The sequence below is a fragment of the Bos indicus x Bos taurus genome, chromosome 26, assembly GCF_003369695.1.
Source record: "Bos indicus x Bos taurus breed Angus x Brahman F1 hybrid chromosome 26, Bos_hybrid_MaternalHap_v2.0, whole genome shotgun sequence".
Classification (NCBI taxonomy): domain Eukaryota; kingdom Metazoa; phylum Chordata; class Mammalia; order Artiodactyla; family Bovidae; genus Bos; species Bos indicus x Bos taurus.
In genome coordinates this window covers 6523413-6536664 of record NC_040101.1, presented here as the reverse complement: position 1 = coordinate 6536664, position 13252 = coordinate 6523413, and the positions used below count along the sequence as shown (strand labels likewise).

Genomic DNA, 13252 nt, shown 5'->3' with positions numbered 1-13252 from the left:
AATAATGTGGCTGTGAACATTGGGGCACATGGATCTTTTCGAGTTAGAGTTTTCTCTTGATAACAATGGTAGGTTTTGAGGCCTGAAAGACTCTGAGGGACAGGGAAAGGTTTTAAAGGAAGTGTGAGTCAAGGGCCCAGCCCTAAGGACCTAAAAGTCCAGCAGGGGAGACGAAAGTAACATGAAACAGAACAACTGGGTATGGAACAGCTTGCTGTGTGCTGTGCCCCTTGTCATCTTTTACAGAAATGAAATATCCTCTTTTTCTCCACATCTTGACTTCTGCCTCAACAATACCTTCTGGAAATACTTTCAAGGCGTCTAGTACAGAACAAATGTATTTTTAAAGGCCATGTAATATTCCATGCTATGGACATACCATCATTTATTTGACTATTCTGTTGTTAATGGGTCATCTCCTTTTTTTCACTGTAATTGGCTAAAAGCTGTAGCAGTTAATGTCCTCATACTATATATATGTCCTGATGTGCTCAGATTTCTGCGGGAGAGTCTACCAAGACTGGCATGGTGGCAGAGGAGGGTGTGTGTATTTCTAATTTTAATAGATGCTGTCTTATTGCTTTCTAAAAAGGCTAGGATTCATACTCCATACACCATCCCACCCCAACCGACGTATAAGTGTCCTTTCCCCTCATGGTCACTTTTAATAGTTCTGAAGTTCTTTTTAAGTGTCTGACGTTGTTATCCATTTCAATGGCTACTAGGCAATATAAATGCCTTCTTGGAAATTGTTGGTTATCTTTACTGTCTTGTCTACTGCTCATCTGTTGCCTGGTGGTTATTATTACCCTTTCGGTTTTCCCCTTGGTTAGTTTGTAAGAGCTGTTTATATAGAATCGGTATCAACCCTTTGTCCTCTGTGTTACAAATATTTGGACCAGTGCTTTCATTTGTCTACTGACTTTGCTCACCAGCCAATTCATGAAGGATGGTAGCGGCAAACTGTGTTTCATCAGCTCAGAGAACATCCTAATCTGTTCCATAAGTTAACCAACCTTTTGGAAAGGTCCGTGGATGAAGTGTGAGGTCGATGGGTAAGATGCAGTCGCCTCGTTGATGAACGTGGCAGCTCACTGCATCAGCTGAATTTTCTATCACTTAACGGTTTTCCAAGGTTCTTCAAACCATAGGGAGACATACCTACAGTATGCCTGATGTAGAGGAAAACACAGCTGATCTTTGAGCAGCTATAACGCACTCAGCCAGTCTCTCTTGTCCTTATGGGACAAGAGCCCTGAAATACTGTATCGTTTTTCTTTTCTAGAAATCGCATCATCCTCAAAGCCTCATCCGCCTGTTGTGGGCAAAGTGACTCATCACAGCATTGAACTATACTGGGATCTGGAGAAGAAAGCAAAGCGGCAGGGACCCCAGGAACAATGGTTCAGGTTTTCTATCGAAGAAGAGGACCCCAAATTGCACACTTACGGTATCATTTATACGTAGGTGCAATGTTGAATTGCTTAATATTTTGCTTTGGTTTCTTGATTAGCTGGATTGGTTTCTGTTGTCTCCAAGAAGACTTGTTTTTTGAAATTAAAAGGATGAGAGAGCATCATTTGTATCCACTCTTTCTGTGAAGGATGAATTTCAGAAAAGAAGGGTGAGCAGTCGCTTTGAAATTAAACCTCCTAGACCTTTGAGAGCTCTGTAGGCTTCTAAAATATTCTAAGGGTGTATATTTCAAATCCGAAATGTGGAGGCAGAGTCAGAGGAGAGTTGGATGAAATCGCATGAGGTTCCCATCAGGCTGCCCTGGACACAGGTGTGAGGTTCCCATCAGGCTGCCCTGAACACAGGTGTGACAGCTCCCTGACACTCATGCTGCACCACTGGTCCCCCGCTGACTCTTCCAACCCACCTGCCACCTCCCTCTCACCTCCATCCGGGCCTGGCTTTTCGCCTTCCCCTTGAATGTGTTTCCTTCTGTTTTTATTTATTTATTTTATTTTTTGTGGCTGCACTGGATCTTCACGGCTTTGCACGGGCTTTCACTCGTTGCGGCGAGTGGGAGGCTCCTCTTCTTTGCAGTACGCTGGAGATAAGGTGACTTTTCTCGTCGAGATGACTTTTCTAGTGGCAGAGCACAGGCACTAGGTGTGCAGGCTCAGTAGCTGTGGCGCATGGGCTCAGTACTTGCAGCACACAGCCTTAGTTGCTCAGCAGCATGTGGAATCTTCTGGGACCAGGGATCGAACCCGTGCCCCCTGCTTTGGCAGGCGAACTCTTATCCACTCCGCCACCGGCAAAGTGCTCCTTCTGTTTGTAACACAGCTGGTTCCTCCACATCATGCACATGTCATATCAAATACTGGCCCCTCCTCAAGAGGCTCCCCGAGGCAGCCTTCCTTCCAGCCCACTGTCTTCTCTGCTGTGACCGGGTTTCATTTTCTCGTGACGTCTGGCTCTGCTGGAGTCACTTTGCTGTCGGTCTCTTCATTTTCTGTCTCCCCCACCACCCCAGCATCTAAACTCCACGAGAGGCAGGTAAGATTCCTGCTTTGCTTCAGGCTGTCTCCCCAGCTCCCAGACAGTGTTGGCACACAGGAGGCCCTCAAAATACCTGTATCAAGAAGTCATTTGTTCCCCGCCGTGGCCCTTAGCTTTTACTTTAATCCTTATTTCTTCCTTTGCCAGGTCTACTGCTTGTAAAATGACTTTGTATTTCAGGAAGAAGACTGAAAATGAGGTACCAGTATGGTTTTAGATGTAACTTTTAATTTTGACATAATCGCAGCTTCACATCTGGCTGTGAGAAATCGTTCAGAGTGATCCCACGAACTTCTTACGCTTTCCCCAGTGGGGACGTCAGGGAGAGCTGTAGGGCAGAGTCATCATCCTGGTGACGGTGAAGCCGTGATGCAGAACAGTCGCAGTGCTTGGCTGGACTTCGCTCAAGGTGGCATTGTGGTGAGGGTGCAAACCCAAACCACGGTATCCTGGCGATTTGATGAATGATTCTTTGTACCTAGAGAAAAAAAAAATGCATGCACTTACATGAAAAAAACAAACAAATCCACCCTAAAGCATGAAAGATGATATAAGTATCCCTATATAGACAGAAAAAGATCCAATTTCTTTCCTGCTGTCTCTCTCAGTACCATGAGCCGAGCTTGGAGACGTCAGGTGGGGCTCTCCTAGGGGCTCCTTTACTTCCCGCCTCCATTTCTCCTGTGCTGTGTGAGCAGTCATGTCCACTGGCCTCCAGCCTGGGTTTCTCAGAGGTCTGAGTGCTGCCTGGCCTGGAAGCTCAGCCGGTTGGTTGCCTAGTGTTTCAGGACCTGTCCCGGAGGCCTTCAGACCCCCAACCCTGAGCTATCAGTGTGAGATGCTCAAGCTATCTCAGAGGATTAGCACAAGCCTTGACACTAGGTGGCAGAGTGAGACCACGTTAATCTTGACCTCTTTTCTTGGTTCCATCCCTTTCCCCCCAGGTGTGTCGTTAAAACTAGGAAATGCCTTTCTTTAAAAAAGCGGCAATCTAGACTACCTGACCTTGGGCTTGTGGGTTTAAGAACTTCGTTTCGAGCCGTCACTTTCTGTTCTTCTGCTCCACCAGCCAGTCTAGGATGGGTGCCGTCATCTGACGTGGGTGCCCCTTCTCACAGCCCACGATCTAGCTTTTGTGAGTTCTCCCTCTGCACATCCTTTCGGTGCTGTCTCTCATTCGACTCCAGCACATCCCTCGCGAGGTTGCAAGGAGGATCTGTTTTCTGAGTTGTCCACTGCTGAGTCCCCAGGTCCTCCAGCTGTCCACAGTGGCTGATGTAATTGTCCACATCCCTTTTAGTTGCTGTGTGATTGTCCAAATCCCACATTTTCTTTTTTAACCTTCCTCTTGTCATGTTGTCTGCAATGCGTTTCCATTGCTTGCAGGATGAAGGTCAGACTCCTGCAGACTAACATTTGATGCTCTTCACTTTGCCCACCACCTGCCTTTCTTCCTGTCTCTTATTTCTGAGCACGAACCTTCCAGTGAAATCTGCTTCACGTCCTTGGACGATGCCTTGAATTTTCTTGCACGTGTGTTCAGCTGTTTTCCCTGTTCAAACCAATCTTCCCTCCCACCCTGCTCCATCCTTCCCTCCACCCAAGTCAGGTTCTGTCTTGACTGAGACGTTCCTTTTGCTCTCCTGTTATCTATCCCTCTAAATTCCTCCAATAGTCATTTCCCGTATCATGCATCTCATTCATTCATTCAATCAGCACCTTCTATATGCCAGACATTGTTCTGGTTGCTGGGGATACCGCACTGGACAAACAGATCCTAATTCCTCCCTCGTGATGAGGAAGATGAATGATAAGGAAGGGGCAGAAGTGAAAACAGTGTGTCGGATGGTGGTGAGTATTGAGGAGGAGAAGCTGGGGGCTTGGCGTGGAGGTGAAGAAGGCTTCACTGAGCGGGTGACATCTGTGTGAAGGAGCAAGGGAGGGGTATCTGTGCGTGTCTGGAAGAACGTCCCGGGCAGAAGACACAGCTGGTGAAAATGCCTGGAGTTCCAGAAATGCTGAGCAGTGGTGTGAATGAGAGGGGTGACAGGGGCTGGGCCAGGGAGGAGACCCCTGGGGTCCCGGGGGCCGCCCCTATGCCAGGGGAGAAGCCACCAGGCCCCCATAAACCGTGGCAGATGTGGTGGTCTTGCCCCAGGAGGGTCAGTCTGGCTGCTGAGGGAGGAGCTGAGGTGGCCATAGCAGGGAGGATTAACTGCGCAGCGTCTGTAATAATTTAGGTGGGAGACAGCACAGTGGTGAATTCAGGGTTTTAAAGACCGTTTTGAAAACTTTGGCTGGTGGACCAGGCGCGGGATGTGAGAGAAGGAGGATAGCAGGGGGCATCCGTGGACAACTCGAGGTTGGGAGCACCGCTGGATGACATACAAGTCCGTGGGCTTTTGGAGACCTGGTGTCCTAGAAAGCGTGGCGAGTCAAACACACAGGCCCCTGGCCCTGCCTCCTGGCACCTTCTCCGAGCCCTCAGCCGGCAGCACGGCCTGCCTGCCTTTCCCGGGGCTTGTTTTGCGGCTCCAAATGCTCTGATCCCCGCCCTTGCCTCCGGAGGCCTGCAGGTTTCCGTCGCAGCCTCTGGCCAGCTTTCTGTCCTCCAAATGTTCAGCACCCACTTCCCGCAAATGTTTCCCAGTTGAGACGGACCGCGGGGCGTGATGAGAGCACCCTTCCTGTACCACCCGTCTCCCCAGCGGCTCCCTCCTCACGTCCCCTCCTTCCTCACACCCTCTTCTTCCTCACGTCCTCTCCCTGCAGGGGCATTTTGCCCGCAGTGGGGCCACAGCCGCCACGGATAGCCTTGTCCGCCTGCTCAAACCCCCCACCCAGGAAGCTCGTGTGTGCTCTCGGACTGCCAAGCTTAGCTTCCAGTGGTGAAGCTTGGCCATTTGAGGACAGATATCACGGGTCAACGTGACCACTTGTCCACAGTACAGTAAGTTCCTTACATACGAGTGAGGTCCGTTCCAAGAGCGAGTCGATAAGTCCACTTTGAGTCCAGCAAAGTCCAACCAGCACAACCGGCTCTATAGTACGGTAACAGGGTTGTCACGCTTTTCACGTAAATGATACATAACTCAGCAAACAAGAGTACACAAAAGCACAGCCTCCTGAAGAGCGTGCACACACGTGACCATGTACGCCAGACACGTGAACTAACAACGGGCATGATGGGACCCACGTCTTTGCGAGTTCACAGCTTGAAGGTTCTCGTGTAGGGGACTTACTCCACAGTCACGTGCCAGCTGAGTGTCTGCCTGCGGGAGGGAGACTGGGGTGGAGGGCACCCGGGGGGCAGGAGCGGAGCCTGGTTTGTCCTTTGTGCCCAGGAGTTCAGCCCAAGGTGAGAGACGGCCGTCCGTTCAGGTGAGCTCCATACTGGGGGTAGTCAATGCTCAGAAACCCTTCCACCCGCCCTTCTGGTAGCTCCAGAGGACGCAGCCTCCATGACCGGCTGTCTTCACTGCGGGTCTCCCTTCCGTCTAGGGGCTACGCGACCAAGCACGTGGTGGAAGGCCTGGAACCGCGGACCCTGTACCGATTTCGGCTGAAGGTCACCAGCCCCTCCGGAGAGTACGCGTACAGCCCGGTGGTCTCGGTGTCCACGACCCGTGAGTATTCAGAACTCGGAGCCCATTTGTCTAATGGTGACCGGCCGGCGTGGAGGGGAAGATGCTCTGCTTTCTGCTCGGCCTGACCGCACGCAGAAACCGCTCCGTTTTTGAACGCCGTGATAACATTGTTCACTGGCCGGGCCTGGCCATCCCACAAGGGAAGTCGCATTATGCTCAAACAAATGTGTTTTTGTGTTGGCTGGTGCTACCCTGGGAGCGCACATTCAGGAAAAAAAAAGGATGACGTCACCTTTCTTAGGAAACAAGCCAGGGGGCGTGTGGGCCGCCCCAAGGGTTCCCAGGCTGAGAAGCAGGCTGCCTGCCTGGGGGACCTCAGGGGAGAGGTCTGCTTGGCATTTTGTCCCTTTGAGACAACGTCAGTGCATCGTCATGACTTGACACATAAACCTGGTTCCGGGGATGCCGTGGGTGAGGACATGTGGGGGGGTGGACACACGTGTGTGGGGACGCAGTCGGGGAGGGGTGAGAGGCCGATTTAGGAGTGTAAATATTTTCTGTGATCATACTTTCCCTTTTAAAGGTTTATTTATTTTTGGCTGTGCTGGGTCCGCATTAATTTGCATGGGCTTTCCCTAGCTGCACCGAGTGGGATGACTCTTCATTGCCGTAGCGGCCTTCTCATTGCGGTGGCTTCTCTTGCCGCAGAGCACACACAGGTTCTAGGGCGCACAGGCTTCTGTAGTTGCAGTTCCCGGGTTCCAGAGCACAGGCTCAGTAGTTGTGGTCCATGGGCCTCGTTGCCCCGAGGCCTGTGGGATCTTCTCAGACCCGGGATCGAACCTGTGCCCCCTGGCTGGGCTTCCCTGGTGGCTCAGCTGGTAAAGAATCCACCTGCAATGTGGGGGACCTGGGTTTGATCCCTGGGTTGGGAAGATCCCCTGGAGAAGGGAAAGGCTACCCACTCCAGTGTTTTGGCCCAGAGAATTCCACGGACTGCGTAGTCCACGGGGTCACAAAGAGTCGGACACGACTGAGCGACTTTGACTTTCCCCTGCACTGGCAGGCTGATTCTTCACTACAGAGCCACCAGGGAAGCCCTGTGATCGGTATTTTAAAGCATTTTGAAGGTGTGTGTCTATAACACAGTGACATCTTTGAACTAGAATGCTGTGAAGATTAAAACGGTCAGAAGTGTTCCTCCCGGCCCACCCACTGAAAACACAGACAAACCTTTTTCTCGGTTGCATAAAGGGAATCCACCTCTTGTGAGTTAAATGTTATTTTCAAGTTTCATTCAGTGTAGCATTTGGCTTGAATACGGGTGTATATGTTTTCAGTGAGTTTCAGTCGTGTCTGTAAGGCCTTTACTCATGGAAGTTTTTGTGTGCAGGAAAGATCATTCAGATTTTGGGTTGGTTCATAACAGCTTCCATTGCATGGGGGCCATGAGGGGGTTGGATCTCAGCTTAGCAAGCTGAGAATTTAGTTAAAGCTAAGAGTGGTGACATCATGTACACCCCCTAAACAGTGCTCAGCTGATTGTGAAGAAATTTAGTTTCAGACAAGACTTCTGACGTGAAATGGTCAATTCTGAAGATTCTGGTCAGAAAAGACGGCTTGACCCTGAAGCTGGAGAGGATGAACGCACTTGCTTTTCTGTGGAAGCTGTTGAGTTCCTGGAGTGTTTTAGGGGAAAGAAAAGGCGGACCTGTGTTAGCTCTTTGTGCGCTGGGAGAAGGCATAGAGAAGGGAGGAGAGCAGAGAGGAGAAACACGGGCGAAGGGAGCCCATAGGGTGAAGAGAGGCTCCGGGGGCCAGCTTTGGGGCAGGCGGCTCCCCCAGGCCGGCCTTCAGCTCCCTGCTGCCTTCCAGGGGCTCCACCCCTGTGGTCTGGGGCACCCTCCCCTCCGCTCCTGGGCCTGTTGAGTCCACTCCAGGGGCAGAGCTCTGCTCCGGGTGGGTCCTCGTGGGGCTGCCCCTGGCCTGCCGGGCACTCAGGTCCTCCCCCAGTACAGAGCCGTGTCTCAGGGTCTCCCCGCCTCTAGCAACACTCCATTGCCTCTTATTTTACATAGTCATTCGTCTTTCCTGGCTTCCACCTACTGTGCGCTGAAGGACGAGGGTGATGGGTTAGTCATGTCTAATTATAGAAGATCCTTAAGACACGTGTGGGCGGATAGTGAACAAAATGCCCCGAGATAGACCCGGGAGGAGGAGGAGATGCTCTGACTGGCTCGGCTTGCTTTCCTGTGTGTCTCAGGAGGTGGTTCTGGTTCCCACTGGCTGGGGAGGTGCCCCTGAACCTGCCAGGTGAGCAGAACCAGGTGCAGAGGGGCCTCTGGTGGCCACTGGCATCCTTAGTATCCCACCGAAGGCAGGGCAGGGGCTCCTGGGCCTTGTGGCCAGAGGCTACGGGGAGTCAGGGCACCACCTGGAGTTCTTCTAGGAAGACAGAGGACCGCCACCCGCCATAGCTCTTGGTCTGTCAGCTGACAGTGGCGGTGCTGCAAGCCCGGTGTGCCTTCTCCTTGCCCAGTGGACTTTGGAGAGGCAGCCATGGATAGCTGGTCCAGTGGTCCAAAGCCTTTGTCACTGCGGTCCATGGCTTCCGCGGGTCGAGAGACAAGGCCTCCTGCAGGGATGAAGGTGAGCTGGACACGAGGCTCCTGGCGATGCCCTGGGAGCCGGGCGTCTGGTCACAGTGGACGCGCCTGCGTCCAGGACGCGCACGGGACCTCAGGGCCCTCTCCTGGGTGGGAGGATCGGGTACCTCTTCCTTCTGGCTGGCTACTGCTCGCTTAGGCTGTTACTGTAATATACAAAGCAGACTCTCCTAAGGAGGCAGATTATGCTAAACAAAGAATTAAAAACGTGCGCATTATATAAAACAAGCGAAAATGCTTCTGTGGGTTGATAATTTGCATTCGGTTTGAAAGTGTTTTAATGAATCACAAAAGCATGTACTTTGCTTGAATAAAGGATGCTCAGCCTTTTTTTTTTTTTTTTCCTTCCCCAGGTAAAGTACGTGAGACTCTTGCTTAAATGAGGCATGCAATTTTAATCAGTTGGGCCCTTAAAAAGAAAGAAAAACAGCTGCTGCTTCTTAATTGGCAAATATTTTCCCCAATGAGCTCATCATTTATTCACTGTTTTTAATAGAGACTTAAATTCCACCAAGAAAGGTGTTATCACCCCACTTCAATATCTGCCAGGGCATCTGCAGCTAAATGACCCTCCTAGAGAACGTGAGCTGAGGCTTCCAAATGCTTCTCTGTCCCCCCCTCCTCCTGGCCAGGTGTCCCCTCCCGAGGTCCCACCTGACCAGTGCCACCCATCTAACACTCGTGGGTGCTCACTGCCGGCAGCATCAGTTGAGTATTTGGAATTGTGGCACCCGGGGTCAACATCAGAGGAACAGACCCACAGATGCAAAGCCTGCCTTTGTCATGTTCTGTTGAACGTACTGATGCAGTCCCTTGGGCCAGACCCACGGTGTCTTGAAGGGCTTGGGGGCGGTGGACTGAAACGTTCTGCTCACCCTGGGATTTCCTCTCTGTTCTTCATGACTCCTGCCTAGAGTGGGAATGGGAGGAGCTGCTCTGCCCTGCACACAAGAGTCTTTGCATTTCTCTTCTGTTTCTCTGTCAATTCCTGTAACCAGGCAGACCTTTCAAGCCTTGGTGGTCCCTGTCGGGGCTGGTGGTCATACTCAGTTCCTCTTTGCCTTCCTGGCAGGGCTCTGAGAGGGTCAGTGAGTTAATGCTGAGACAGAACTTCCATCCCTGATGGCAGTTACTGCTTCCTTTTGCTGGAGCTCAGCGAGCAGGGCGTAGTGAGCAATTATGTTGTTTTCCTTCTCTTCTATGAGGTGTCCCTTTGTTCTCAGAATGAGTTCAGAGGGCGCTGATGACCCGTTACAGAAGCCAGGACAGGCAACGTGTTGTTAGCTGCTGAGTTGTGTTTGACTCTTTGCGACCCCATGGACTGTAGCCCACCAGGCTCTTCTGCCCATGGGATTCTCTGGGCAAGAATACTGGAGTGGATTGCCATTTCCTTCTCCAGGGGATCTTCCCGACCCAGGGATCAAACCTGGGTCTCCTGCATTGCAGGCAGATTCTTTACCGGCTGAGCCTCCGGGGACATTTATTTAAATTACATCCTAATATCATGATACCCTGGTCTCTGCTATACGTGGTCCTCAAGCTTCTAAGCGTGAAATGAACTTCCTTCATTTTCTGATATTTGCCTGCTGCAGAGCTCCTTGGCTGGGAGGGGGAGGGCCCACACAAGGAGAGGTGTCCTGGGGCAGAGAAGAGGGGCAGCGTGGGCTGGAGGTGGTCAGGGGGCACTGTGCTGGGTGCTGTGTGTGCTTTTCGGACTTCCCTTCACATTCCAAGAAGTCAACACATTTCTGAAGGCTGCTATTAGGCCTCCCCTTTCCCTTCACACTTGGCAGGAGTTGGGGTTCTTAGGTGTGTATTTAAGATGTCTGCTTGTACCCAACGTTTAGTAAGAGTGGAAGCTTAGAGTGGACTGGTCAGCTACGTCAGCATCTAGTCAAGCTCCACACTCCTTCCTTGGACGACTCCCTCAGCCTTTCTTGTCCTGGTCTATGGTCTGAAGGAGGATCTAAAAGCATCGTGTAAAGTCCTAGTTCACTTAATAGGATCGAGTTAGGATACCATACTTTAAAATTCAGTAGAAATAGGATGAGCTTCCTATGTTCGTCTAGACAATTTTGGAGAAGGCAATGGCAACCCGCTCCAGTGCTCTTGCCTGGAGAATTCCATGGACAGAGGAGCCTGGCGGGCTACAGTCCATGGGGTCGCAAAGAGTTGGGCACAACTGAGTGACTAACACAATTGCTATGTTCCTCTAAACGATTCCATTCAAATCATGTATTTTTGTGTTTTTAGTGGCGATTGAAGTTTGCGATTCACAGGGGTGGGGTCGTTTTGGTGCAGTAACGGACTTACCCACCACACCATCCTTCTCCTTTCCAGGAAGGGAGAGGGAAAGGGAACTTTGGGTTTCGTTTGCTCACTAAAGGATAGATCATTTTAAGTCTGTCCAACTCTCAGCCTCTGCACTGTTGGTGTCTGGGGCTGGATAATTCAGGTTGTGGGGCTACCCTGGTCTGCAGAGTGTTTAGAGGCATCCCTGCCTCCAGCCCCTAGATACCACTAGTACCAACCCTTAAGTTGTGACAACCAGTCACAATATCACCAGACTTCACTAAATGTCCCCTGGGGAGCAAACCTCTGTGTCCTCCCATCGCCCCTCCCAAAACCAAGGGGCTGGAGATGACCCCTCTCCAAAGGCCAGGGCCGGCTGTGGGCCTTGCCCTCTGATGGCTTATCGTGCTGCTTTTATTTAAGGCCCTGGGTCTAAAACTACGTGTGGGATGATGGAAAGGAAGTATAACGTAGCTGAGACGTCTTGAGGAGGTTGGCAAGCTCAAGCAGCCAACATGGTTGTTTCAAGAACAATTCTCACTCGGCTTAAATTTATTTTACCAGAACAGAAGAAAGGGTGTCAGCTGAAGGTCATTCTGATAGGGATCCACTCATTCCTCTGCCCCTCTGTTTCCCAGCTTGTACTCTGTCCAGGGAGACTCGTCCAGGGAAACTGGCAGGAAAGGGGCTCCAGAGCTGGGAGCTGCCCTGGACCGTTTCTCTACTGGCACAGGTGACCAGGGACCTCTGCCGGCTGGATGTCAGAGGGAGGGTAAGGTGTGGGGTGAGCCCCAGGAGGCAGCTTGAGGTGCGATGCGAGAAGATGGTTGCGGGGGATGTTTTCTTTCAGAGTTGAGAATATAACAGCTGAAAGTCAGCCCCACAGCATGAAGGATAGGAGAGGAGCCAGTGTGTGTCTCTTTCTCTCTGGTGCCCCCTAGAGTGAAGACTGGGGATGGACGTTACTTAGTTCAGTCGCTCAGTCGTCTCCGACTCTTTGCCACCCCATGGACTGCAGCACGCCAGGCCTCCTTGTCCATCACCAACTCCCTGAGCTTGCTCAAACTCATGTCCATAGAGTCGGTGATGCCATCCAACCATCTCATCCTCTGTCATCCCCTTCTCTTCCTGCCTTCAATCTTTCCCAGCATCAGGGTCTTTTCTAAGGAGTCAGTTCTTCACATCAGGTGGCCAAAGTATTGGAGTTTCAGCTTCAGCATCAGTCCTTCCAATGAATATTCACGACTGATTTCCTTTAGGATGGACTGGTAGGATCTCTTTGCAGTCCAAGGGACTCTCAAGAGTCTTTTCCAACACCACAGTTCAAAAGCATCGATTCTTCAGTGCTTAGCTTTCTTTATGGTCCAACCCTCCCATCCATATATGACTAAGTTCCTTAGACATGTTAGATGAACGAGCCCTTTGACATGACGGAAGCCAGGCATTATCAGCTCGATGCCTGTGGGGGCAGGTAGGATGCTACTTGTGTGTGGGAGGTTGGACACCAGGCAGAAGAAAGGTACCCTGCTTGGGGCCAGGGCACCTGCCACTCCATTCCTGTTACCTGCATGTGTGTATATGTGCTCGGTCGTGTCCGACTCTTTGAGACTCCATGGACTGTAGCCCGCCAGCCTTCTCTGCCCATGGAATTCTCCTGGCAAGAATACTGGAGAGGGTTGCCATTCCCTTCTCCAGGGGACCTTCCCAACCAGGGGCTGAACCCACGTCTCCTGTATTGCATGTGGATTTTTTTTTTTTTCTTACTGCTAAAGACACTTAAATAATGTGCAGGTGCTGGTCTAGTGCTTTGTGTTATCTCATTTAAACTTGATCATCGACAAAGGTAGAAAGTCATGGAAGCTGAAACACGTGAAGCCGTGAAATAAACGTCCTGCTGGACGGCTTCTTTCACATGGTTCTGCACTCTCACATGGCTCCTCTTTGAGCTTCGGCCCCATTCTCTTCCACGAGGAGTCACTGCACCAAGGGCCTCTCTTGTCCTGTTGCTCTGCTACTGTTTCTCAGGACCCTTCCCGGGCTCTCCCCCACTTGGCAGGCTTGCCCCCACTGTGAGGCTTTCTCACCATGTCCCACCTCTCTGGGTACGAGCCCTTCTGCCCCCACAAGGCCGAAGTGGATGTTATGTTCCCAGGGAAGGACTGACGGGGTGGGTTCCCAATGTTAAAACCATCTGTC

General features: G+C 51.3%; 1 protein-coding gene across 3 annotated transcripts in view; it reads left to right on the top strand.

Annotated features, from left to right (window-relative positions):
* Positions 1–13252, top strand: part of FANK1 (fibronectin type III and ankyrin repeat domains 1) — a 107375-nt gene that overhangs the window by 84433 nt on the left and 9690 nt on the right. For 2 of the 3 annotated variants that reach the window (XM_027529322.1, XM_027529321.1), the window contains exons 2-3: positions 1286–1463; positions 6013–6137. In XM_027529322.1, coding sequence (XP_027385123.1) covers positions 1286–1463; positions 6013–6137 — 303 coding nt within the window. Of the gene's footprint in view, positions 1–1285; positions 1464–6012; positions 6138–13252 lie in introns of those variants that run through there. The other variant, XM_027529323.1, reaches the window with a different exon arrangement.